This window comes from Lissotriton vulgaris, chromosome 8 (assembly GCF_964263255.1).
Source record: "Lissotriton vulgaris chromosome 8, aLisVul1.2, whole genome shotgun sequence".
Classification (NCBI taxonomy): domain Eukaryota; kingdom Metazoa; phylum Chordata; class Amphibia; order Caudata; family Salamandridae; genus Lissotriton; species Lissotriton vulgaris.
In genome coordinates, this window is record NC_141696.1 from 667,946,163 (window position 1) to 667,972,756 (window position 26,594).

At 45.5% G+C, this 26,594-nt stretch overlaps 1 protein-coding gene across 3 annotated transcripts in view; it reads left to right on the forward strand.

Moving 5' to 3' along the window:
* Window positions 1–26,594, forward strand: part of DMD (dystrophin) — a 4,652,165-nt gene that overhangs the window by 4,314,590 nt on the left and 310,981 nt on the right. For all 3 annotated transcript variants that reach the window (XM_086934537.1, XM_086934536.1, XM_086934538.1), the window contains 3 exons: window positions 3,226–3,427; window positions 17,088–17,173; window positions 24,934–25,091. In XM_086934537.1, the coding sequence (XP_086790663.1) occupies window positions 3,226–3,427; window positions 17,088–17,173; window positions 24,934–25,091 (446 nt within the window). The remainder of the gene's footprint in view (window positions 1–3,225; window positions 3,428–17,087; window positions 17,174–24,933; window positions 25,092–26,594) is intronic.

The window sequence follows — 26,594 nt, forward strand, 5'->3', positions numbered from 1 at the left end:
CAACATTGATTTGGAAATATATACATATATGTAATGTACACATTTGTTGCAGTCTCCCCACATAGAGTATACCAAATAAGCACATGGAGTAGTCTATAGCTGTGCATGCGTTACAATTATTTCTAGGCAAAAGTGTCATACCATGAAAAAGGTATTTTAAGTTGCGCTTTTAGAATTTGGTCATTTGGAACAGAAATCATGATTCAGCAAATACATTGTTGTTTGTTCTGATGATTTTTTGTTTTCAGACGTTTCTGATGTTTTTCACAGTGGGTGGTGTTCGGCTATTCTTTCTTTATTGAAGTTACTGTTGTAAACTCTCGTCGTGTTTGCAGTCTGCGCTTTTCATAGATGTTTTCTCTGAAGCTTTTATCCTATGTATTCATCTCGTCCAGTCCATCAAAACTTAGTACAGTGTTGAATATTCTTTTTGGCTTATATAAGTTCATAATAACTATGGGATAGATGACAGGCCGCAAATAGTGGTTGCAAATTGCACAACAACTATTTGCGTCCTGTCCTTCCTTTTGCTATGTGACCTATGTACTAATAAAGTGCATCGCAAAATCTCCAATTGTAAGGGTCGCAGAACGACCCACCTAATGAATGTTAATAATGGAGTTCTATAATTGCAACACTTTGCGACAGGCAACAAACACAGGGATGGTGCCTGCAGATAACAGCATTCCCAAACAAGAAACAGTTTTATATGAAAACAACCAATGTTTCTTAATTGAATCAGAGCTGCTTTAACATGGAAAAAAACGTTCTTGTTTGGAACCACATAGGTGGGGCGTAGGCCGTGGTAAACTGACCCACTGTTCACTCCAAAACCTATGATACCATTCAAAAAGCAGAATGCATCCCCTTTGTGATTCAATTCTCAAGCCCTTTGAGGTGTCAGTAACTGATCAATGGTTGACCAACTCGAAAAATGGGTTTAGTATCAATCAATCATTTGTAAAGCACACTATATACCCGCAAGGGTCTCAAGGCGCTGAGGGGGGGGGGGGGGGGGGGGCGCGCTACTGATCGTACAGCCAGGTCTTGAGTATCCTCCTGAAGGTCAGCAGGCCTTCGGTCTGTCGTAGGCTCAGTGGGAGGGTGTTCCATGTGTTGGCGAGGTGGGAGAATGATCTCCCACTGGTGGTTGTTCTTCAGATGTGCAGGACGGTAGCGAGTAAGAGGTCGGTGGAGCATAGCTGGCGGTTGGGGATGTAGAAGGAGAGCCGTCTGTTGAGGTAGGCTGTGCCGTACTTGTGGAGTGCCTTGTGTGCGTGGGTGAGGAGCTTGAAGGATATCCTCTTGTTGACGGGGAGCCAGTGCAGGTTTCTCAGGTGTAGGTAATGTGGCCGTGGCATGGTACGTCGAGGATCAGTCGTGCCGAGGCGTTTTGGATGCGTTCTAGTCGTTTGATAAGCTTGGTGGGGGCTCCCGCGTAGAGGACTTTTCCGTAGTCTAGTCTGCTGCTGCCGAGGGCCTTGGTGACTGTCTTTCTTGTATCTGTCGGGATCCATCTGTAGATCTTGCGGAGGGTGTTAAAGCAGGAGGAGGAGACAGCATTGACTTGCTTGGTCATTGAAAGCATTGAGTCGAGGATGATTCCCAGGTTGCGTGTATGGTCGGTGAGTGTCTGGGCTGCCTCCAGTGCCGCCGGCCACCAGGAGTCATCCCAGGCTGAAGGGTTGGAGCAGAGGATGAGGACCTCCGTCTTGTCCGAGTGCAGCTTCAGACGGCTGGTCTTCATCCAGTCGGAGACGGCCTTCATTTCTTCGTGGAGGTTGGCTTTGGCGGTGATGGGGTCCTTAGTGAGGGAGAGAATCATTTGAGTGTCGTCGGCGTAGGAGATTAAGTTGAAGTCATGCTGTCGGGCTACGTGTGCGAGTGGGCCATGTAAATGTTGAACAGCTTCGGGCTGAGGAGGATCCCTGGGGTACGCCTCAGATGATCTCGGAGGCTTTGGAACGGAATGGGGGTAGGCGGAAGCTCTGGGTTCTGCCGGAGAGTAAGGAGGTGGTCCAATCCAGAGCCTTGTCTTGGATCCCTGGGGCTAGGAGGTGTGCGCTTAGTGTGCGGTGGCAGACGGTGTTGAAGGCGGCAGAGAGGTCTAGGAGCATGAGTGATGTGGTCTCGCCGTTGTCCAGCAGGGTACTGATGTTGTCGGTGGTGGCGATGATGGCAGTCTTGGTGCTGTGGTTGCTGCGGAACCCTGACTGGGAAGGGTCCAGGATTCTGTTTTCTTCGAGGTATCGGGTTAGCTGTCTGTTGACGGTTTTCTCGATGACCTTGGCCGGGAAGGGGAGCAGAATGATGGGCTGGAAGTTCTTAAGGTCTCTTGGGTCAGCCTTCGTTTTTTTGAGTAGGGCGTTGATCTCAGCGTGTTTCCAAATCTTTGGGAAGGTCGCGATCTCGAGGGAGAGATTGATGATGTTGTGTAGGTGGGGTGCGATGGAGCTGCTTGCTCTGTTGAAGACGTGCGGGAATGGGTCTTTGACGGAGAGCCGGAGTGGATTGTGCGCATGGTCTTGATGGTGTCATCGATGCTCACGCTGGCCCAGGCTAGCAGGGGGTCGTGGTCGATGGTGTGCAGAGGGTCTGTTGTGTTGCTGTCTTTTGGGGCTGTCTGGGTGTTTAAGCTATCGTGGAGGTCTGCTATCTTGCAGTGGAAGAAGGTGGCGAGGGAGTCGCACAGGGCTTGTGACGGCGGGATGTCGTTGGTGTTGGAGATGGGGTTGGAGAGTTCCTTCACGATGTTGAAGAGCTCCTTGCTATTGTGTACGTTGTTGTCGAGGCGGTCATTGAAGGAGGTCCTCTTGGCCGCCCTGATGTGGTGGTGGTTGCGGATGGCTTCCATGTGTGCTGCGTGGCTGTCCGGAGTTTGTTCACTTTAGGTATGTACAATACATACCTAAAAGACATTACACCTTCTAAAAACCTGTGATTTTGCCAATCACAAACTTTGTGGGTGCAAAATGGCTAAATAGATTGTCGTCATGAAATTGTCGACTCACTGTGTGCATGCTTTTGTGTCTACCCAAGACTGTACTTGGATTCGAAGTTTCTCACGTTAACAATCTAATTTCATTCTGCTCTGCTATCAGTTTTAAAGTCGACATATATTTGCCTACAAGAATTATAAAATAAATGTGAGCTGTATGTTGCATATATTTTTTGTCAAATGAGCCTAACAATTCTTTTTCTCTCTTTGTTGTCCTTTTCACACAGTGGATCTGCTGGGTCTGTCTGCAGTTTGCGATGCCTTGGACCAGCACAACCTCAAACAGAATGACCAGCTAATGGACATCCTGCAGATCATTAACTGCTTAACCACCATCTACGATCGGCTGGAGCAGGAGCACAACACGCTGGTCAATGTGCCCCTCTGCGTGGACATGTGCCTGAACTGGCTGCTGAACGTCTATGACACGTAGGTCCCGCCCACCGGCAGTGACAGCGCCGGATAGGGAGCTGTCACCTTCCTTGCAGGATAAATTGCCCAAGGCGGAAAGCTGCTGGTCAAAGTGCGGGTTTCATAAAGCTAAATGGCTTAATGGTTGCACTTAACGGGATCGATACAGCCTGGGGTTAGGGTTTGCCGGGTGAGGCGTTAGATCAGGCTGCGAAAGAAAAAGCATTAGATCGAACATTTTGAAACACTAGGTGCAGCGAGATCAGATCAGAAGACTTAATTAGTGGTTTGAAGTCTTCCCTCTTTTGCTTTATTGACAACATCAGAGAACTCCTAATTTATTTTTCCTGTGTCCTAAGTGTTCATGGTAAACAGTTGCAAGGGTTGTCAAGAGGCAGCGATGTGCATTTAGTGCCTGTGTCCTTTGTGCCATAAAGCCTAGCCTTTTCTGTCCCATTTCACCCACTGTGAGGTATATAATCCACGCTAGACATTAACACAAAACCAGCAGGTCTTAGTCATCCTTGTTCGGTGTCAGTGGAGATTGTGATTCTTTTATCAGCCTAATTTAAAAATTATACAAAGATCTTCCAGCATATTAACTTTTATAGTCTCGACAATTTCGTTTTCCACTGCCGAGCTTCCTTTTAGTATGGGATGTAACATTTGTAGTGCATGCGCCTGGTATCCAGAAAATGGATTTTTTGGCAGCAGCAGTACAGGTTTGAAAGAGACTTTAATTCATAAATTGTTATGTGTTCCAAATCTCCGAGATGAGGATCAATGTTGTCCTTGTCAAGGAACCTACAAAGACAGTACTTGTTAGGATTTATGTAGAATAATAATGTTCATTTTCTTTAAAAAAAAAAGATTAATTTTCAGAGTTGCATGCCTGGATCTACTACATTTATTAGCCCTGCCATTTCATGCTCACAGTATGCAGCCAACACGTCGCCTCTTGTTTTCCACAGTTTTTGAGTCTGTACATCAACTCCACAGAAAACCAAAAATGAACCATACGACAGGCTGACATGAAAAATGTTCCTGAGTTGGAATTGTTACTTGATTACTTCCTCGGTTCGCATGTGTAGGAGCTGGTGTCTGCTCTCTCGATCCATATTTAATAAGAACGCATTGATGCTTAAACTCTGGTTAAGGATCCACATTGTCCTTTGCTCTGCAATTGAAACATGCAGGCGTCAACATTTTCCATAAATTTAAAATACACATTTGAACACAGTCAGTATCACCTGATCATGGACAGCATTTCATCCCCAGTTGATACCCTCCTCCTCCCATGTCAATGACAACAGAAACACTAAAGTATACAAAAAAGTTATGGATGCAATGCTTGAATTAATCACATTCACTGGTAATTAGTCGCAGACGTATTCCACTTCATCTAAATTTTGAACACCATGCGACCTTCGTTTGGACCCATGCAAATCGGTCATGGCCCTGATGGACTGGGATACAGGCCTGAGTAATTGCCAGTGGCCCAGATTAATTCAAGCATTCCATCTATTAACTTTTGTATACTTCAGTATAGCAACTGAAAGTCATTGCCTTCTGAATTCTGTTCAGTGGGCCTCATGAAAAATGTTTGGAGGTGTTTTGTCAGGTTCCCTCTGAGACAATGTCCACTTCCAAAGGCAAAGCGAAGTTCACAAAATTACTTTTCAATAATATAAAAAATTTCAGACATTCCTCTCTGAGATTTGTTTGGAATGGAAAGAGATTACCTTGATAGGTCTACCAACTGTGTGTGTGATCAAAATACATGAATTCCATATTGCTAACTGGAATACTAAACTGGAATACTAAAGAATGAAACACCCCACAGACTTGGATATATGTTACCCATTACATCGGGTTGGATTTAAAGGGGTGACTTCACCCATAGATGTCCTCGTCCCAGCTATCCAGGTATGACCAATATCCCGTTCCCATCTGGTTGGTGTGCCTAAACTCCTGCAGCCATTAAAAAAACAAAAAGAAACTCTCTCTCATTCCTCCTGCTGGTGACTGCACTCTGTTCCCTCGCTGAAATATTTGCGCTCTCCTGCCTCCCTTGCATAAAAATGTGAAGGAGCGAGGCCGGCGAGCATGAAGTGGGCTAAATTCTTAGTCAGATTATGTGGAGGCAATCCAGAACACTCCTAAGGCAGGAATTACCTCTTGCAGCCTAAGACTGTGGTCTCTGTGTATAGTGATATTGCTCTCTTGGTGACCTCACAATGATTTGAACAAATCTGGTCCGTCCAAAGAAAGGGCTTGAGTAAAAGCATTTCGAGTGAATTTAATAGCATCAGGTGAGATTAAAGATGAGTCATTCCTCCTGGCTGTATTAGATACAATTAAGTCATTTTTGTTTATTACTAAATGGCCTGGGTGTGCGATACATTGATTATGGTTGAGCGGATCAGATGATCTGTTATCTTCCCCTGTGGTTTTTATATTGAGAACTGTTGGAGATTTTCCTTTGCTTCTTCATGCTGATCCACATAGCCATTTCATATCAAAGTTACAGTCATGCAGCCATCAGCAAATACTGGACAAACAAAACCTCTCTATTAAAACACAATTGATCCGTGAAAATATCAGAACTTTAAGAAATGGTGCCTAAGCTCCAAAACCACTATGGAGACATAGAAATACTGGTTAATGCTTCAGGAACAGTCATTTGATCTTTGAAAATTCCTTTTGCTCAAAAGCTCATAGTCAAGTCGTCCAGCTGGAAGTACTTTTTTTTGTAAAGCTGTGAAAATAAAAGAAAGGCTTTATCTGAGCTCTAGCATCTAACCATTTGAAATGTACTTGTTTAAATGTAAAGAAGTCTGTACTTAATTTGTCCCGGTGTTTGCTGATGCTTAGCACCAGCACATATTTATAAACACCAGCACTAAATTATGACAGTCCACCACTTGGTGGCACTGTCTGCCTTTTTTTGAGGATGCAAGGGGGAGATTACTGTACTGTTCCTATGTAGAAAGGAGGGAAGGTTTAGCTGGCATGACCAAAGGTGTTTGAATGGTACCTTGGGGCATCCATTGTGTTGGATGTATTTGCCTCACACACCCCGAAGGATGTCATGCTTCATCATTGGCGTTTGCTCCTCGTCGGGGAGGCGGTGCAATCCCTGACGGGCTCACCTCAAGAGGGGCTCTTTGGCGGAGATCTTTTATCCAACAGCCTTATGGTGAAGTGGGGGTGTGTGGGCAGGATGGTGTGTGATGATGGGATGAATGCTAAAATGTAGCTAGGGGTACCGGAATTCACTTTATTCTGGGGGTCCCCTGGCTGCAATTAAAAAGTGGGGCTAGCCTACTAGGTGTCAACAGATTAGGTTGAGTGACACTAGAAAAGACTAGAGATCAAAGTGGTCGACATGTTTCTCGCAAAGGGTCGAGTTACCCGCGATTCATCAGGACCTTTACAAAAAGTGAGGAAAGGGGAACATGCTCGTGTCATGTATATTGTGTGTGTTACCTCTGTGGGGTCTCCTATGCCTAAACATAGAGAAAAGGAACAACAATGATTAAAACATTTCGCAATAATCAAAATGAATGTTATGTCAATGCCAGGTAGTGGAGAATATGTGGCATGCTGGCGGTATTGTGAACTATTGAGCACAACAATTGCATGCCTGAAAACATTGAGTGAGCAATGTGCATGTGCAGGGCACACTCAACAACTTTGTGAATAAGGGGGATAGTAGTGCATAAAGGTGAAGTTAAAAACAGTGATTAAAAGAGCAGCAGTTTAAGAGGGGTGTAATACCCATTCATATACATTTCATATATAGTACAAGTATTATAGGCACCTTTGGTACAAGTAAGTACTATATAACATATCTTTGGTGACAACCAGACAAAGGATTGGTCAACAGGTCACAAGCACACACTGATATCTGTCAAATGATGAAGGCGCATGGTATGTATTCCCTACTCACCAGAAGGCCAGGGACTAAAAGCCACATGAGGGTCGGCGGGATTGGATATCAGAGGCGAGCCCATTAGGTGAGGCTAGAGGAAAATAAAGCGGTGGCGCCGCTGTGTTAAAAAGCGCTGTTTAGTGTGCACCGCTCTGTTAAGTATTAGCCTCCAAAGTAGCTGCTAATGCAAAATATGCCCTCGTCCCGCTCGCTGCTCTCACTCACCTCAGCATGCCTTTATCCTTGCTGTATGACCTACCCGTCACCGCCGAGCTCGAGTAGATGAAGGAGCTCGGCGGTCGGGTTAATTTAAACAAACACGGCGACCGGCGTGTGCAGCGCGTCATCGCCTGAGGACAAGGTCATGTGATTATCGCCGGGAAGGTGGCGGCCATTTTGTAAAGTGTTATTGTGCCGCTATATATTAATATGTAATGGCTAAAGGTTTTATTTGTAGTGATTGGAAAGTCAGCGAAGCGCCATTTTTCGGGGTATATGGACAGTCACACATTGTTGAGCTGCTGGGTCCGTATAATCTGCTATGTGTGTATTTAAAAGGGGGCTGATAGGTCTTACACTGGTTAGGGTCATGGCGGCCATGATGTAGTAGGCAGCTAGCCTTCTTTAGACAATAAATGGTTTGGTCGCCGTGTTTGTTTAAATTAACCCGACCGCCGAGCTCCTTCATCTACTCGAGCTCGGCGGTGACGGGTAGGTCATACAGCAAGGATAAAGGCATGCTGAGGTGAGTGAGAGCAGCGAGCGGGACGAGGGCAGATTTTGCATTAGCAGCTACTTTGGAGGCTAATACTTAACAGAGCGGTGCACACTAAACAGCGCTTTTTAACACAGCGGCGCCACCGCTTTATTTTCCTCTAGCCTCACCTAATGGGCTCGCCCCTGATATCCAATCCCGCCGACCCTCATGTGGCTTTTAGTCCCTGACCTTCTGGTGAGTAGGGAATACATACCATGCGCCTTCATCATTTGACAGATATCAGTGTGTGCTTGTGACCTGTTGACCAATCCTTTGTCTGGTTGTCACCAAAGATATGTTATATAGTACTTACTTGTACCAAAGGTGCCTATAATACTTGTACTATATATGAAATGTATATGAATGGGTATTACACCCCTCTTAAACTGCTGCTCTTTTAATCACTGTTTTTAACTTCACCTTTATGCACTACTATCCCCCTTATTCACAAAGTTGTTGAGTGTGCCCTGCACATGCACATTGCTCACTCAATGTTTTCAGGCATGCAATTGTTGTGCTCAATAGTTCACAATACCGCCAGCATGCCACATATTCTCCACTACCTGGCATTGACATAACATTCATTTTGATTATTGCGAAATGTTTTAATCATTGTTGTTCCTTTTCTCTATGTTTAGGCATAGGAGACCCCACAGAGGTAACACACACAATATACATGACACGAGCATGTTCCCCTTTCCTCACTTTTTGTAAAGGTCCTGATGAATCGCGGGTAACTCGACCCTTTGCGAGAAACATGTCGACCACTTTGATCTCTAGTCTTTTCTAGTGTCACTCAACCTAATCTGTTGACACCTAGTAGGCTAGCCCCACTTTTTAATTGCAGCCAGGGGATCCCCAGAATAAAGTGAATTCCGGTACCCCTAGCTACATTTTAGCATTCATCCCATCATCACACACCATCCTGCCCACACACCCCCACTTCACCATAAGGCTGTTGGATAAAAGATCTCCGCCAAAGAGCCCCTCTTGAGGTGAGCCCGTCGGGGATTGCACCGCCTCCCCGACGAGGAGCAAACGCCAATGATGAAGCATGACATCCTTCGGGGTGTGTGAGGCAAATACATCCAACACAATGGATGCCCTAAGGTACCATTCAAACACCTTTGGTCATGCCAGCTAAACCTTCCCTCCTTTCTACATAGGAACAGTACAGTAATCTCCCCCTTGCATCCTCTGTACCAGATACGGACACAAGCTGTTACTGGACCTTCCACCACCCTTGGTGGTAATCGGTGTCCGCTGATCAAGAGATCAATCTTCCTCCCTCCTTCTTGATAAATGCCTTTTTTTGAGACCAGCAAAGAGTTTCAAAGTTGTATGTACTTTAAAAAAAACATAATGAACTAGCACAGCTAGTCCATCCTTTTTCTTAATCTTTTTCCTAATTTGTGTTCTTGTACAATAGTATTCACAACTATTTGTAATACATCCAGTCAATATGAAGTGCAGGTGCTGCAACAGGAACTCTCTACTGTGCGAAAGCCAATTTCAGCATCTGAGTCATATCCTTAATGATATAATTTAGAGTAGTGAAGAAAAACATTAAAGAACTAGAAAACAATGTGGAATATGGGGGAATTGATGAGTGATGCCAAACAGGAAACTGGCCCTAACTAGGCATAGAGTAGATGAGATCACCTGGTGAACACTAGTGTTCGTGGGCGTACACTTCAATAGTGTGTTTGTTGGGAGAGCAATACTGCTGCTGGCCGTCTACATGTAGAGAATGTCCCGAAAAGGGAATACTTTGTCAGCAGGCAGATGCCAGCTGCTCAAGAGCCTTAGTGCAGGTAAGGGTCGAAACATGGTCTAGTGCAGGTTACAGGTGTTGAATATAAGATGTTTCAGCTTCCATTAGATTCTGTGGAGCATGCTCTACGGGGGTACGTTGTTGTCGTCCTTGGGGAGGGTCTCGAACTTGGTGACTAGTCCATCCTAATGCAGGGATCACAAGCAACTGTGGAGCCCGGTAGCTTCCTCATGCCTGAGAGCCTTACTTTCAGCTTCAGTCCACAATAGTGCCAAGCTGCGCCATCCAACTGCTGCTGGGAGGGGTTGCTGGTTTTCCAGCAGATAATAATACAGTGTATGGCCAATAGCAGGGCTAAGTCCAGATAGCGAGGCTATTGTTTGGGACGATTGAATAACCAGAGTGTGCACACCTCCCAGCTGTGCAAGTTGTTGAAGCCGAACACTTCAGACAGCTGCACTGGAACTGTCATCCAGAAATGAGTCAGTGCAGGGAATTTACAGAGCATGAGTCACAAGTCTTCAGTTGCACATCTGCATCGAGACCAGGAGGCATCCTCCGCGGGAAGATGCAGTTCATATTTGATGGGATTTGGTACACTCTGTGCAAGACATAAAACCTGATACGTTTATATCTAGCATTTCTAGACAAAGGAGCGGGGAGAGCTAGTGTGTGATCCCATTTAACATCATTGAATTCTCAACCAAGTTTTGCTTCCCATTTATCCCACAGGGCCTCCAGTGTTAACTATATATGTGCAGTAAGTGCTTTTGTTATTTTCTTAATTAGGTGGTGCCCATGATGTATATCAATTGTAGTACCTCATGTGGCAGAGGCTCGTCGCCTGAAAGGCACCAGTCATGCCACAAGAAAGGGGTCAGTGCTTTATAGGTCAAGAACTGGCCCTGTCAAACCTCCTATTGCTCAACAAGCTCCTCAAAGTTTAACGTGTCTTTCCTGAAAGGGGTCCCCAAGGCTCTCTATCCCATGGGTGCGTCAGTGGACAAGACCAGGGAGAGTCTCTGCCAGCTGAGTAATGTATGCTTGATAGAGAAACTGCTTGTGCATTCATGAGCATCCACGCCCTGAGCTGTAGTGCTCGGCAGAAACACTTGTCGGTGACCCATATCTGCCTTGGGGACGGGCAAGTGGAGCAGCCCACCGGAATGAAGTACTGGAGCACTCTGGACAAGGGCAACTGCTCTTGCGTTGTCATCCAAGCAGACATCCAAGGCACAACGCCAAAGACGTGAGCTGGGAGGCAAGAAAGTAATATTCAAGGTTAGGTGCTTCCAGTTGACCCGCAACTGTAGCTCTTCGAAGTTTATCCATGGTCTCCCTGTGCCTGCCATCATGCCAGATCTGGTCACCCAGAGGAGTGTCTAAGGGATCTAAAAAACTTAGTGGCCCGATATAGTGGCAGATTGGTAAAGAAATAAAGTAAGCGGGGAAACATTGCTATCTTGGAAGGAGCAATCCTGCCCATCACGTAAAGCAACAACTTCCTCCAAAACGAAAGCTGGTCTATAAGAGCTGAAACAGTTTGCATTAAATTGCAGTCTAGCAAGTCATGATAATTATGATAGATGCAAATGGCTAGGTATCAGAAGTAAAGCTGTGTGCCAGTGGAGTGCGCCATGTCTATTGTTTCCAAAGACGGAGAGGAGAGTGGAAATAGGCAAGACTTTGACCAATTGACTTGTACACTAGATACCACGCGCAATTTCTTGAGGGCTGTCGGCACCTCATAGAGGTCCTTGGTTACATTCATTAGTAATAGAGCATTTTGTCAACATAAAAGGAGACTGCATGAGTTCTGTCCCATGTCTCCCCACCTCTGTGCAGACAGTGTCTCCATGGCAAGAGCAAAAAGTAATTGGTAAAGGGGCATTGCTGCCTCGTTCCCCAGCAACCGGCTGTAGGGTCAATGGTGTAATGTCTCACACAAACCTGGGCTCATGAGCACATGTGAAATAATTGAATAAAATTACGGATGTGCCTGCCCAACCCCAGTTCTCACAGCAGCTTGAAGAGATAGCTCCACTCAAGGGAATCAAATGCTTTCTTCAAGTCGAGCACCAAACACACCGATCTGGTGAAGGGCAGAGGTGTAAACTCCATGATACGGTATTGTCGCCAGATATTCAGGGAGGTGTTCCTCACCGGCCAAAATCCTTTCTGATGGGGTGAAGGAGTTGGGGGAGAAAAGGGAGCAATCTGTCGACTAAGACTGTTCAAGATCTTGTAGTCTGCGTTGAGAATCGCCAGCGAGCGGTAGGACCCCCAGCTCAGTGAGCTCCTAACCTGGTTTCAGTATGAGACCAATAATTTTTTTTGCATCTTTGGGTCAAGGATCTTTCATTGGCTGCTGTTTCATACAGCTTTTCTAGTTTGAGGACAAAGAGGTCAGGGTAAGAGTGTTAGAACTCAAGAGGATCCTGTTTAGGCCAGGAGTTTTGCCAAGGGCGAGAGGTTTCGCCTAAAGTTAGGGAATGGATTGCCCTTTTTTACTTTGCCAGTGCTAATGGGTTCTTCAAGACACACTCTTTGCTCCTGGGAAATTAATGATAATTCAGTGTTGCTTGGATAATGTGCTATATCCTTAGGAGGTGGGGGCAACCCTGGGAAGAGTAGAGGGTCTGGTACTAGTTTGAGAAGGCCTTCTGTTTTTTGTGTTGAGTCAGGAGCATAGTATCTGGAGCGATCTCGATGGAGGTGATTGAGCATTGAAAATTCTCTAGTTGGGTGAGCCAGGCCAATAGAGCACCAGGTCTATCTGCCTCTGTGTGAGTCTGGACAGTGTAGGCTTTGTAAGTGAAGCAGTGCAAGCCAAAGAGAAAGCCAAAGAAAAACCAAGATTCAGCTCAATGGAGATAGCCGTGGCAGTCCAGGAGAGAAATATTCAAATCCACGGGAGACTGAGAAACCGCTTCACAAAGGGATGTAGAGACTGGTTCACATATAGATAATTCTAGAGATAAATTAACTAATAGATATGACAGACTACCACTAAGGAGAACCACTCACCAGCAGGAAGTAGTATCCCAGCGTCAGCCTCACAAAAATTGACAGTGAACACTACATGCAGACACTCAAACATACAGATCCAGGCCCAATGTTCCACCAGAGATTCTCGGGAGCTTCCAGGTTTTGGCCGGGAGTAGGGTTCTCAGGCTGTTGGTATCTGGTGCGTAATGAAGTAATGTATGTATGTAAATGTATAGGCATTTATATAGCGCACTACTTACCCGTAGGGTCCCAAGGCGCTTCGACCGCTGCGAAACCCTTCCTGGCTTCCCTGAGAGATGGTCCCTTAATGGGTATCTCCAGGGTGAGACCAGGCATCCCCGGCGGTCTGGTGGGGCCGTTAGTGAAGATGAGGCAAGCTAATGCCCAGAGTTGCCGAGTGTGATCGCTGATCAGAGTGGGCACCGAGGCGAGAGAATTATCGAGTCTGCTGACCCTGGTCCAGAAACCTGCCGCGCCGGGAATCGAACCCTGGTCCCGGGCCGTCCTCTGCTCTCGGGTCTGCCGCCTCTAACCAGTGAGCCACACTACTTCACTAGGGGCCCACTTGAAGGCACACTGCACAAGTGGACTTAAAGGTAAGTCTGAGAGGTCCCACTCGAGGAAGCAGGTCGCAAGGGCCCCAGGACATGGGAGTAAAGGTGATTCATCAGTGCCTAGGCAGAGCGGGCTGGGTACAGAGCATATAGGTCAGCCGGGCGACGTGCGTCAAGATGTCATCGCCGTCAGGAGCAGGCAGCTTAAAGAGTAGATTCCTGGATGGCTGATCTACTCACGAAGTGGGTCTCAGGGGTCTCGACGTCCCATGATGGGTGCTTGCTTCCGGTGCAGTTGGAGTCCAGATTGGACTCTTCATCTTGGTGAATGCTGCGAAGGGTCCGGTACCCTGGGTATTGGAGCGACACAGCTCTGGTAGATCCTGGTGTCTCCACACTTAGAGGGGAGACAGATTTGAAGCTCCTGGGCTGATGTACCACTTTTGGTTGGAATGCTGCATTGGAGTCACTGGACAGCAGCAAGTTTGTAAAACTGGATTCTGTGGTTCATTGTCTGCAGCTGCAGGGGAACAGTACCTCCACTCTATGGGAGTTCTTTGGTGATTTATAGAAGGCTGGAGGAGCTCCAGGGTTCTTGGAGGCCTCATAGTTGCGGGATGAGACAGCACTCCACAATTGTTGAGTCCTTAAGGCAGCAGGCAGGGTTTGGTGCCAGTTTTCCTCAGCAGGGCTTCAGTTTTTGGGTCAACAGCTCTTCTTTATCCTTTTCTTTGTGTCCATCAAATCTCAGTTCAGTAATGCCACCTAAATACTAAATATAGGGCTGTTAAAGGGAAGATGACAGGTATCCAATCGCTACTTGCCTTCAGGGTGTCTACACCCTCTAAGTGACCACTTTCTGTGGGGAGGGGGTACTACCCTGATCCAAATTGGATAATTCCCCCTCAAACCAAGATGGAGGGAAATTTAAAGTGGGCTCCACATCACCTGCCCCACCTTAGGGGTGGTGCTGGCTGAATGGGGACCCACCTCCTAATTTAACAATTGTTCTGCCTGTCCACCCACCAAATGTTGAGCAGGAAAGACAGAGGAAGGCATCCTCCACTATCTGGAGATGCCTAGGCTGCATTTCAAAGGCAACATCGCCTTTGAAGCTTGCCATCCTGGCCTGCAGGAGGTGGGAGGCTTTGTTCCTGGCCTCTGAGAGTGCTGGCTCTCATCCCATGAGGTCAGAACCATGTGTGGTGGTGCAGGCTGGCTAAGGCTAGTCCGAGACCACACCAGTGCTTGGTAGGTTTTCAGGAGACCCTCTAAAGGTTCTCCAATGTGCATTTATTAATAAAGCCAACACTGGTATCAGTGAAGATGTGTTAAGACTAGCTGTTTGGTACCAAACATCGGAGGGCACAGTGAAGCCATCATGGAGCTAGGTGACTTGTGATGCCGGGTATCCAATCCATGTGCTCTCCATGGCTTCCCGTGTATTTACAATATTAAAGAATGGACTTAGAAATTATAGGGTCATATCTGCTCATGCAGATATGTCCACAGATGGGCTATAATGCAGCCTACCGTAGGGCTGTAAGGTCTACAGTAGGGGGTGACTTACCTATACCTTATGCAGTTTCTGTGGGCATGGCACACAGGACTTTGTGCCATTTTGATTATTCAGTTTTCTCTGCACCCTGACATGCAGCCTGCAATGGCAGTTTGTATGGTCTTGATGAGGGGTGCCAATTTGTGCTGCAGCCCTAGTGGACCATCTTCAGTTCTAAAGCCCTAGGTACAAGGGAAACCATTTCCAAGGGACATATAGGGGTTGCTTTGGTACAATTTTAGGGCAATAAAACTAGTGCTGGGAGCCTGGTTGGCAGGGACCCAGTACACCTCAGTCAAAGTTGCATCAAAAAAACAGGCAACAAGTGTGTGTCTGGTTGGGGTACTGCAACAATAACCCAGTTTCTCACAGTGCAAAATCGTGCCCACCAAACCGCATCCTCCGAGGCATTTATTGGTTCGAGACCATCATATTTTCATTATCAGTTCTTTTATATAATCAACCCTATGCAATATGTTGAACTGTATTAATCTGAAGCCAACTTCACACTAGAGAAAAACCCAGAGCGGGAAACATAATACAGATAGCCTAACTCACCAACAATGAGAGAAATTCAGAAACATACACTTGACAGAAACCGAAAGACAGCTCGCCATCAGGAGACTCTGCCTGAGGTCTGCAGACACCCTGATTCAGCAAAAGATAATGAGCAAGGTATCCTGAGCCCAGAGATGACCACAGTAGCGCCCAAAGAGAGAAAACAAAAAACAGTGGTGGGGGCGATATTGGAAGGGGCACATGCTGCACTAGCAAGAAGTAGATGACCCTGGAGAGAGATGTCCAGAGAGACACAAAACCCACAAGAAGACATAAACACCATTCACAGGGAGTGATGTATGGGCTACATTTGAAGCAGGAAGTGACGGAAAGTTAAAGCACCTTTTCCAACAAACTGCAATTCGACCAGTTTACAAACAAAATTTATTTTTCCCAAAATGTATCCTAAGCATTATACACGAGATTCAGTTTTGGATCTGGAAGACACATTGAAAACACCAGTGAAAAGGGGTCCAGCATCTTGCTGGGTCTACTTTTAATCATTATTTTTGGAGAGAAGAGCTAAAGCTCCCGAGACCTGAGACATGCCTGTATCCACTCGCCACCTAGGGAATTACCCCCCAGAGGAATCTCAACAGCGTCCACCCAGGTGTTTTTATTTAATGAAGATCGTGATATTACAATTAACCCCTTCACTGCGGCGGCGATTCCGCCGCAGTGCTAAGGTGGCGGGGCAGAAATACGGCGGGCGCATGCTGGTGACGGAACCGCTCCGTCACCAGCGTCGGTTGCGCTGTGCTTACGACGGAGCGGTTCCGTCATGGCCCCGCCCGCTCAATAGAACGTTCGGCGCGGAATTCGCGCCGCACTGGAGCGTCGGGCGGGCCATGACGGAACCGCTCCGTCATCCGCACAGCGCCACCGCAGCTGATGATGGAGCAGTTCCGTCACCAGCAGGGGAGGGGTTAAAGGGGCCATTCAGTGAAGAGAAAAGTCATGAACAATAAACCAAAATAAGCATTCTAGATTGATCCTTTGATAAAAGCCGTCTCAGGTTTTGAGCTCTGTAATGACATCGTTCACTGAATACCCCCTGCACGTTTAAACCGAAATGCTAAACGAATAGCTTTTCTTTTCCTGCAACAAGAGCTATTCTATCTGTTCGACTACCACACACCACCTACCATATATGATACGCGTAAAAATAATTTTGAAAAAATTGACCACTCCTCTCAAGACATAAGCAAGCTCTTCAAACCAAGGCATCATCATGCTGCACACAAGCCAGTTTCTTGGAAGCAAAGTGTAATAGATCCACCTTGTCAGTGCGGGTTTATGGTTCTCCCTGGGCTGCACTTTGAGAGGCAGCTTCATTGAATGGATTTTTAATAGTCCTGCTTATTTTGAATGTGAAATTGTATCATGCAAGTAAAGATAATAATGCCTTAGGGAAGAGCCAGTAGCAATGAAGAACGCCAATTAATAGAAAAAACAAACTCCCAAGCAAATCATGCCTAAAGCAGATGAGTAGGCTCTGTCATTGATGTGTCTTTTCTTTGGTTCATGTCCTTAGGGGTCGAACAGGAAGGATCCGGGTCCTGTCCTTCAAGACCGGCGTCGTTTCTCTGTGTAAAGCACATTTAGAAGATAAATATAGATGTAAGTCATTTCTCTTATTTCTTCTCCATGTGTCCCCTTGCTTTTGAATGATGAGGTGGTAGAATCAGTGAAGAAATATCTGGAAATAGAAAAAGGCATGCAATGTAATGTGTTGTGCACTCTGCTGATTGCAGTACTCGATGCATGGGAAAGTGTTTGAAAAGAAGTTCTATGTAATTCACAACAGAAATGATGCTTTTCCATGATGGACCCAATTTGTGCCATAGTTGCAGGAAAAACGGAAGACAAAAATAAGCAATTTCTTTCATTTTCGACCACAGTTATATCATTGACGCATCCATCGGTTAACAGCTTTATATAGACCTTTTCTTCACTGGTTCCTGGTATAGAGCCGTGGCTTAACTTCTCCCATTGTTAACAAACGTTTCCAACAATGCTAATCCAATAGGAAAGTACCCTTCCTGTAATCCCCCTCACTCCGCTGTTTATGTACCTCGAGACTGTTGCCCCTTCCCTCAGTGGAAAAATTGACACCTCAGTATAAATTGCTCTTTTGCTCTAGTTGTGTATTCTTTACTGTGTATTACTTCACCTAATAATTGACACATTTACCGAGTAAAATACTTAGCTATATTGCGTTACAAGAAACATATACCATTAAGCAACAATACATTTAAATCCTCCTGCTCAATTGCTTAATAGTCCTCAAAAATCGCTCTGCTACATACATTGTTTTTTTATTGGCAGATAATTTACAGAACATCACGGTCTATTATTCAAATTGTTTTATCCCAAACAGCAAACCTTGCTCAACCTGCCACATCACCAGGGGCAATGCCTCCGTGAAAGTGGAGGAGCGGCGCCCCACTGCCAACAATGCCCCCCAGGAAAGCCCCAGAGATAAAAAAAAAATACATTGGTGATAGAGGTAATTTATTACCGTTTTATTTTTCATCTACCCATCCTGAACAGCAGGGCCGGACTGAGACCAGCAACCAGCCCTGGCAGGTTGCTTCTCCACCGGCCCTGGTAACAGGAGGGGAGGGGTTGTTACCCGCAAAGCACTGCTACAGCTTTTCTTACAGAGGGCCCATTTTGCAGGCTGCTACAAAATCGGCACTCTGTAAGAAAAGCGGCCCCCTGCTGCCACAAAACCGGCCCCCACCCCTCCAGCCCACCGGGGAAATGCCCGGTGCCCGCAAATGCCAGTCCGGCCCTGCTGAACAGTGCCAGGATGGGGCGGGACCACTGCTGCTGAGTGGCAGCAGTGAGCTGTGCACTTCATTTTAAAGTGTGCATGCCTTTTTGACCGGCGGTCTTGTGACGGCCAGCCAGACATGCACAGTTTAAACGTCTCTAACCCAGCTGTCTTAAAACAGCCGAGTTAGAGCAAGCACAAGCCTCCAGTGCCCTCTGGAGGGGTGCCAATCCTGGCACTGCTCTCATGCTGGTGAGAGCAGCGTCGGGATTGGTTACGGGGAATTTTCTGGAGACAGAGCAGAACACGGAAGGAGTGAGGATGGAATGCAGCAAGAAAGGTAATTGTTCATTTCTTTTTATTTACACTTACCACTCACCTTGCATGCACACATCAATCACACATTTGCCTGCCCCCCCACTCTTACTACTTGCAAGCCGTCACTGCGCATCCCTTCAATGCTGGTAAAGCATTCTACTGCGTTTCCAAGGGCCATAGGAACGTCTTGCAGAGTCATGCATCTCAGCCCTATAACAAGGGAGAGAGCCTTTGTCAAACAGTATGGCCTGAGGCCATTAGAACATTCCACCCACTGAGTACATAACTTTATAAAATAAATAAGGGAGAAACAGAAAAACAAGCATTAGAATGCTGGATCAGAAGGTCCGTATCAGCCCCAGAGCCACTTCATTGCCTTCAGTGAAACTCTCAACATTCCAGTGTTTTATATTTTTAAACACCAGCTGTGAAAAAAGATTGCGTATGATTTCAGTCCACACAGCCTGTTTCTATGCAATACCAAGCCTTTGTCCTCTGTGAATTATTTGTATTGTGTATTTTCCTATATGCAAAGACGACTCGAGGATCATGCTACATTTTAAACTGATTATTGATTTGTCGTTACAAAGGCGTTCAAGAGCATCTCAAGTGGACTGGACCGCCATTTAGTAAAAGTAAATATATGTTGGTTAGTATTTAATCGCTTTATAGCTGATTAATGTATGACCTGACGTGTGACATCTCACTATGGAAACGAAACTCTGATATGTTCTTGGCCTACCAAAAAGGCCTGGCACCACCATCTAAGTATTAGGTGCCATTTAATTATACTTTTCCAAACTGATTAGGAACCCATGTCAATTTAATCTGGAATAAAACAATGATGGAACGTAGGTCATGCAGCAGCACTTGGACAGCTTTTTTACCCGTATGCCTATTTTGTTGTGCTATGGAAAAGTTTGTCTACCGACTCTACCAATGTAAACCCAAATGACCTTGATGTTTAGTTTGCAGTGGAAAGAGCCATACTCCTTGTAGTGGGTTGAGAGTGAGTAGTATAGACAACTACACAACTTTGGCAATCTATATAGGGGTGTGGAATATGATTTCTGAATGACTAGTCGTCTAGAATTGGAAGCCCCTGAGGCTAAGAACATCAGAGGATGGCACAGTCGCATGTTGCCCTACTACCTAATTTACCAAGTGTCAGTCCCCTTCCCTGGCACCATGAGTTCCATATGCAAGATGTCCACATCACTTCTATGCAACAGGAGGTACCACAAGGTTCTGAGGCAGTGTCCTCTTTTTCTGAGAGAATGGAGGTACTAGGAGAGAGTGGGCAGATGTGCAGGGATGCCAATTGGCAGACTTTCTACTACTTTGGGACCACGCAGGCAGTGGACTTTAAAGCTTCTGGATGTGTTATAACATTGTTATATATCTGTCTGCCTCCCTTCCCATGATTCGCCTACTGCTGCACTGGGGCAGTTGGAGCTTGGGCTGTGAGTCAGAGATTATATTTACAGGAGCTTTTGGTTCTAGGACAGTTTCTAATAGAGGCATAACCTCATCATTAATTTAAGTAAGAATTCACATTTTATTAACACAAAAGAGTGAAGTCTGCATGTGCAGACATCTGAGTGCACATATGTCTATTACTTCTGCAGAAACTTTGCTAACTGCACATTAACTGTGCACATTGATTGCTAACCTGCGGTAGAGAACTTTGTCAACTCCCGGGTTCTACAGAGGGGTAGATCTGACCACTCCCCGGTCTGGGTGGAGTACACACACTGGGAAAGACAAGCATGCACTACTATTATTCTCAACTCATGGCTGCTACACATACAAGACATCAGAGAGGAACTTCGCACACAAACGGAGAATTACTTTGCCGAAAATGTGGGGTCGGTCACGTCCGGTCAGACAATATGGGAGGCCTACAAGGTGGTTTTGAAAGGACAGGCCCTATCTTTGAAGATTGGATACATCGCAAAAAAAGAGAACTTTTGATGCAAGCGGAAACAGACCTTCTTGACCTTGAGAGGGATCATGCACAGAATCGCTCGCCTGAAACCGTTCATAGGCTTAAGTTAAAGCAAGATGAACATCGTATAAAAACCAGAGAACACATGCTGGCTAAGTATCGCCGTACCCAGCACAGAATGTACGAAATGGGGGATAGTGCAGGCAGGACGCTGGCTTGGTTGGAAAGGCAAGAACAACGATCAAGATGGGTGCACAGGTTGATAAAGTCAGGAGGAGGTTTTGTGACACATCCGAGGGAAATAACAGAGGAATTTGCCTCTCATTTAGAGCAGGTTTATTCCCCATCTAGTCTCTATACGTCGGAGGACTCACGTTAGCTCCTCCGGGACACTGGCGTTCCGACCCTCTCAGAGGCAGACAGGGAATCCCTAGAGGAAGATCTTTCGGACGAGGAACTTGGAAAGGCTATTGGGCAGATTAAATCGGAGAAGGCGATGTGACCAAACGGTATCCCGGTTGAATTCCTCGAAGCCACTGAATTTCGGACAATAGCACATTTGAAGGCCATGTTTGAGGAGAGTTTGGAAGAGCGACGGTTACCAGTGGATCAGAGGCTGGCCACGATAGTGGTGATTTACAAGCCGGGCAAACCGGCGGACGTATGTGGTTCCTATCGGCCTATTTCGCTGATCAACATTAAGGCAAAAGTCTTAGCAAAAGTTCTCGCCAATCGGCTGGGGCTGGTTATCACGACACTGGTCCACCAGACCAGTCTGGGTTCATGCCTGGGAAGAACACAACCCTCAATCTGATGCGATTGCATAATGTGATGGTCCTGAGACAGTATATCGAGGAAGATGCCGCTTTGTTGTATCTTGATGCCTATATGGCCTTTGATTCCATAGAGTGGCCATATATGTTTGAAGTTTTGGCGAGGGTGTGATTAGGTCCCAAATTTATAGCATGGGTTCGACTGCTGTACATGGATATTATGGGTCAGATGCGGGTAAATGGCTATTCCTCCAGGACATTTAACTTGCGGAGGGGTACCAGGCAGGGATGCCCTCTGTCCCCGTTGATATTTGCCCTTTTGTTAGAACCTCTTGCGGCGTGGATACGCCAAGATGTTATGGTACGTGGGATGAGGTGGGCAGATGATGTAGAAGACCGCATATCTCTATATGCGGTTGATATACTCTTATACTTGGCTTCACCATATAAATCAATTTCGGTGGTGCTCGATATCATTACGAATTTCTGCAAATATTCTAGGTATGCGATTAACTGGCATAAATCCGTGTTGTATAAGTTGTGGGGGTAGGTCCCCAGGCTTCCGGCGGACTGCTTCATGGTCATGGCGAAAGATGGGTTTAAATACTTTGGGGTTTATGTTACGCCAGACCCAAATCTGTTCTACAGCTCTAATTTGGCCCCTCCACTGGCTCGACTCCGAGCGGATGTGAAACAGTGGCGGTCCCTCCCGCTCTCACTGATTGGCCGGGCGGCACTTTTTAAGTTGCTGGCCCTTCTTCGCTTCTTATATATCCTTCAAAACTGCCCATATAAAGTCCTGGATTCTTATTTCAAAACGGTGGAAGGGGAGGTCCGTACGCTACTGTGGGATGGGAGGGCCTCAAGTGTGGCGCTAAAGAAACTGACGAAGAGTTGGTTTGATGGAGGAATGGCGCTCCCTGACCTACAACTCTACTATTGGGCAACACAAATAGCGACTGTCAATCGCTGGATATATTGCCCTCTGGAGGACCCGGCATATACACTCGACCGCTACCAAACTGACGGGTCCGGATATTTGGGGGCCCTGTATGTTAATGACAGGAAAAACAAGGGGCGATCCTTTGGGCCTACAGATCTGGATAACAGTGAACTCCTGCCTGGGGTGGGATGGCATTCTTACTAAGGTGGCCCCACTCTGGTAAACGCAGAAACTGGGCATGCTGTGTCATCAGCTCGGGTTCGAAGTGGGACCTTATTGGTATCTCTGTAGTAAAAGACTTGGTCAAAAAGGAAAAGATACTTTCATTTGAGGTACTCCAGAAACCATATCAACTAGCCCAAGGAGAAACGTATAGATACCTGCAAATTCGCCATGCCCTTAAGGCGGCCTTCCCGTCTTTCACAGACATACCAGACTCCTCGCTGCTCGAGGACAGATTGTTGGATGGGCCACTGAACTCAAAAGCCATTTCCCTCACGTATAGGAAACTATGCAACAACCTTCCAGATGCTTTCCCGAGACTCCGAGAGAGGTGGCAGGATGATTTGGGAATGATTAGCGACGAGGAGTGGCAGGAGGCCCTGATGTCTCCTCGGGAGGCAGCAATCACTCAAACATTTAGGTTAATCCAACTTCGGATACTGCACCGCTCGTATATGACGGGACAGACTCTGGTGAAAATAGGTTCTAGATCGGATGATCTTTGTCTGAGGGGATGTGGCCAACAGGCGACATTTTATCACACTCTCTAGAGATGCCCGGGCTACTTGTCTTGTGGGATGGGGCCTCAGAACAAATGCATAAGGCCTTACATAAGGAGATTGTCCTGACGCCACGACTGGGCTTGTTGAATATATGGGAGGCAACTGACCTGACTGAAGTGGAACAAAAGTTTACTATGCTCGGCTATACGCTGGATAAACGAGAAATAGCGAAAGGGTGGGGTGGAGCAGCTATTCCGAGTGTTCATATGTGGGCAAAAGAGTTTGACAGATGCACGTGGCGGAAACGGAGGTCTTTGTAACAAGGGGGGTGCCCCAAGAAAAGGGACCAGAAATGGTCGAGTGGGAATAAATATCAGGGAGATATAGTGGTGTCCCCGACGGTCGAATTAGAAATGCGTAGAAACACAGAAGGTGTGGATACTATGTAATGTATAACTGCTGTTTTATAAATGTCCAGAGCTGACATCTGTATATGTTATAATGTTCTCTCATGCACTCGGTTTGTTATAACTAATAAACATATTTAAACAAAAAAAAAGAGAAAGGTGTAGAAATTTCCACACAACTAATAGAAAGCTAAACCTTTGAGCAACATTGAGACAGTGACGCATACAAAAAATGACAAGTTCTAGGATTAGGACATAGGCAATGACTGAACCAATATAAAGATTATTCCTCATTGGAGGATCGCAAGTAAAAAGCATTCATCTGTTCCTACACTACACATCCCTGCTTCGCGTTCCCCAGGCAAGTTCAGGGAAAGTTGTCAGTGCATGAAGACTTCCTAAGAAGTGCACTCACGTTGAATGGGTCAAGTAGCAGAAAGCTACAGAGCTCGTTCCAAGATGCTTCCTCTCTCTCCAGTCAGATCTTTTCTCCTAACTAAATCCCCGGGGCACAGTCCCTAATTCCAGCACCAAAATCCCATTTCCCATCATGCAATCATCCCATCCAGCTAGACACCTCCTTGTACGTAGTTTTCCAGTTGGTTTTGATACTTCCATCCTCTGGCTCAATGACCTAGATTCCCAGGCCTTCCCCAGTGAGAAAAAACACTGTCTCACATTATCAGCACTACTCGTTCAAATGTTTCCTTTCCTCCCTAAGCCTAGCTCCTAAAACAAAGCGTTATTCTAGCGAACAGAAATGAATTCCTCCACCTCCAACAGAAACGTGAGAAAGAAAAAGATTTGTCATATACATGAACATTACGGACGCTTCAGCTATGAGAGCCAAGGAAAAATACACGAGGCCTACAAATTTGGCTCACATAAGAGTTAATATGAGCTCCGTTCATCACACGTATACATGAACATTAATATTGTGTTCGTTCAAATCAGTGCTTCACATCTCAGTGAAATAATTCTCATTAGTCATTTATAAACGAACATTAAGATTTTCACCATTTAGATCGCGATTACAATGTTAATTTCTCCACGTTGTACGAAGTATCTCCATCCCTTCACTTAACACGTTATTACATTTCAAATTCTAATAGCCAAATGTTAACACGGCAAAAGAATATATGCAGGTGCAAACTGCACGTGATTATAATACACCCCTACAAATTGCACAATCGCGCTCTGTCATTAGGATCATGGGATTTAGGCAGGACGAACTCAAGATGTTCCAGTTTATAGTGATTTTTCAAAAAGTTGCTTGACCAGATATTTGTTTGGGTACTAGGGTATTTGTTAATTTGTCAAAACCTCTAAAATGCTGTGGCTCTCAGGAGGTTTACAGGTGGCATCTACCTATTGGTGCCAATTGCTTTTGAGTTGCTTCTTACGGCTTGAAGACACTTGGATTAGATGACTTCGCTTAATTTCATATTGCCGTTGCAGTAACTCCTATCACATCTTCTCTTCCACAGATTTGTTTAAACAAGTGGCAAGTTCCAGTGGGTTCTGCGACCAGCGCAGATTGGGCCTTCTCTTGCATGACTCCATCCAGATCCCCCGGCAGCTGGGAGAGGTGGCATCGTTTGGCGGCAGCAACATTGAGCCCAGCGTTCGGAGCTGCTTCCAATTTGTAAGCAAATTGATTCTGTTTTCCTTCCATTTTTGGCTTATTCTTCTTCCACCTGACTCTAGTGTTTCTGTTGCTATGCATTTTTAATGCAGTAAGGAAATAAATGGATATTACTTCCCTGCCTGGAATTGTTTACTAGAATTTCTCATTATAGTTCACTAATCTGCCGCCTTGGCCTGCCTTACTCTGAAGGCATCTTTTTTTCTGCTTAATAAGTAGTGTGGGACATAGTGAGAACAGGGCTCTAGTAAATTAAAAGCCTTCAGACAGATGCTTTTTAAAGATTTATTTGCTTCATGATTAGCAATGGTGGTTTGGAGAAAAACGTTGCATGATAAATAACACCGGCCCTGTGGTGTATGGGGCTCACTATTAAAATTGATTTATATCTAAAAGGGCAGCCCAAGTTAGTTTATTGGTTTAGTGGTATTTCTATGATTTTTTTCGGAGCCCGTGTTTAAATTGCTATAGAAACGGGCAGGCCCGTTCGTCACAGAATTAAAAAGTAATAAATATAACGTTTGTTCTCAGAAAACAAGTATGGTACATTGTAGGATGAAGACCTGATCGTTACAAACCAGCCTTTTTAACAAAAAAAAAAATATATATATATATATATATATATATATATATATATATATGTTGCAGCAATTGTTCGTTTACGTTAGTAATGTCACTCAGTAGTTTTAGCAATATTTTTGTTTTAAGATCCCAAAGTACTTAACAAGTAAGTTATGCATGTCTTATGTCGGTCCTGTGCCTTGAGATCTGTCTTTATATGGATCATCAAATTAGGATGTGCATGGCTGCCACGTTTTAAGTTTGCTTATGTGTGACATTTCCATGTTTTCAGTGTCCCTATGTATGACGTTCAAACGCCTATATGGTAGGCACTTTAGTGACCCTTTATTGTGAGTAATCACTTATATTTCTAAAACTACTGCTTTTGTGTAATGTAATGGTATGAAAATAGCCCTAAAACAGATGCAGCGCTGTCCAAATTTTGTGACTTCATTCATAAGAGAGGAGAGCCACTTGCTTTGAACCTCAGATGGCTCGCATGCAACTGATCTAAATGGATGGGAAACCAGATTGTTTTTTGCCCGGATGAATTTGAAGCCGCCTTTGACTCTAGTCCATGCTCTGATTCGCTCTGGCATGGCGTGATTGGGACTTTAAGTTCAAATGTAAGACTTTCTGCCAGGAGATGGACAAACCTCAGTGTTCTGATTGGGCTGGGTGTTTAAAAAAAATAATGTTTTCCGCAGTATAGGGAAGGGAACTGCGATATGATGTGGTAACATTTCGCTGATTGACTACCACGGAAACAAAAAACATTAGCTGGTCATCCTCCCGTGAACCCCGGACTGTCTGGTTTGTCATAGTTCATGAAATTGTTGTGCCCACAGCTTCTATTGGTTTATAAATTCTTTGAGAAGTTTCTAAGGATTTTAATTTCTGTCACCCTTTCCCCTAAATATCACACTAGGACTTGTGATTCAT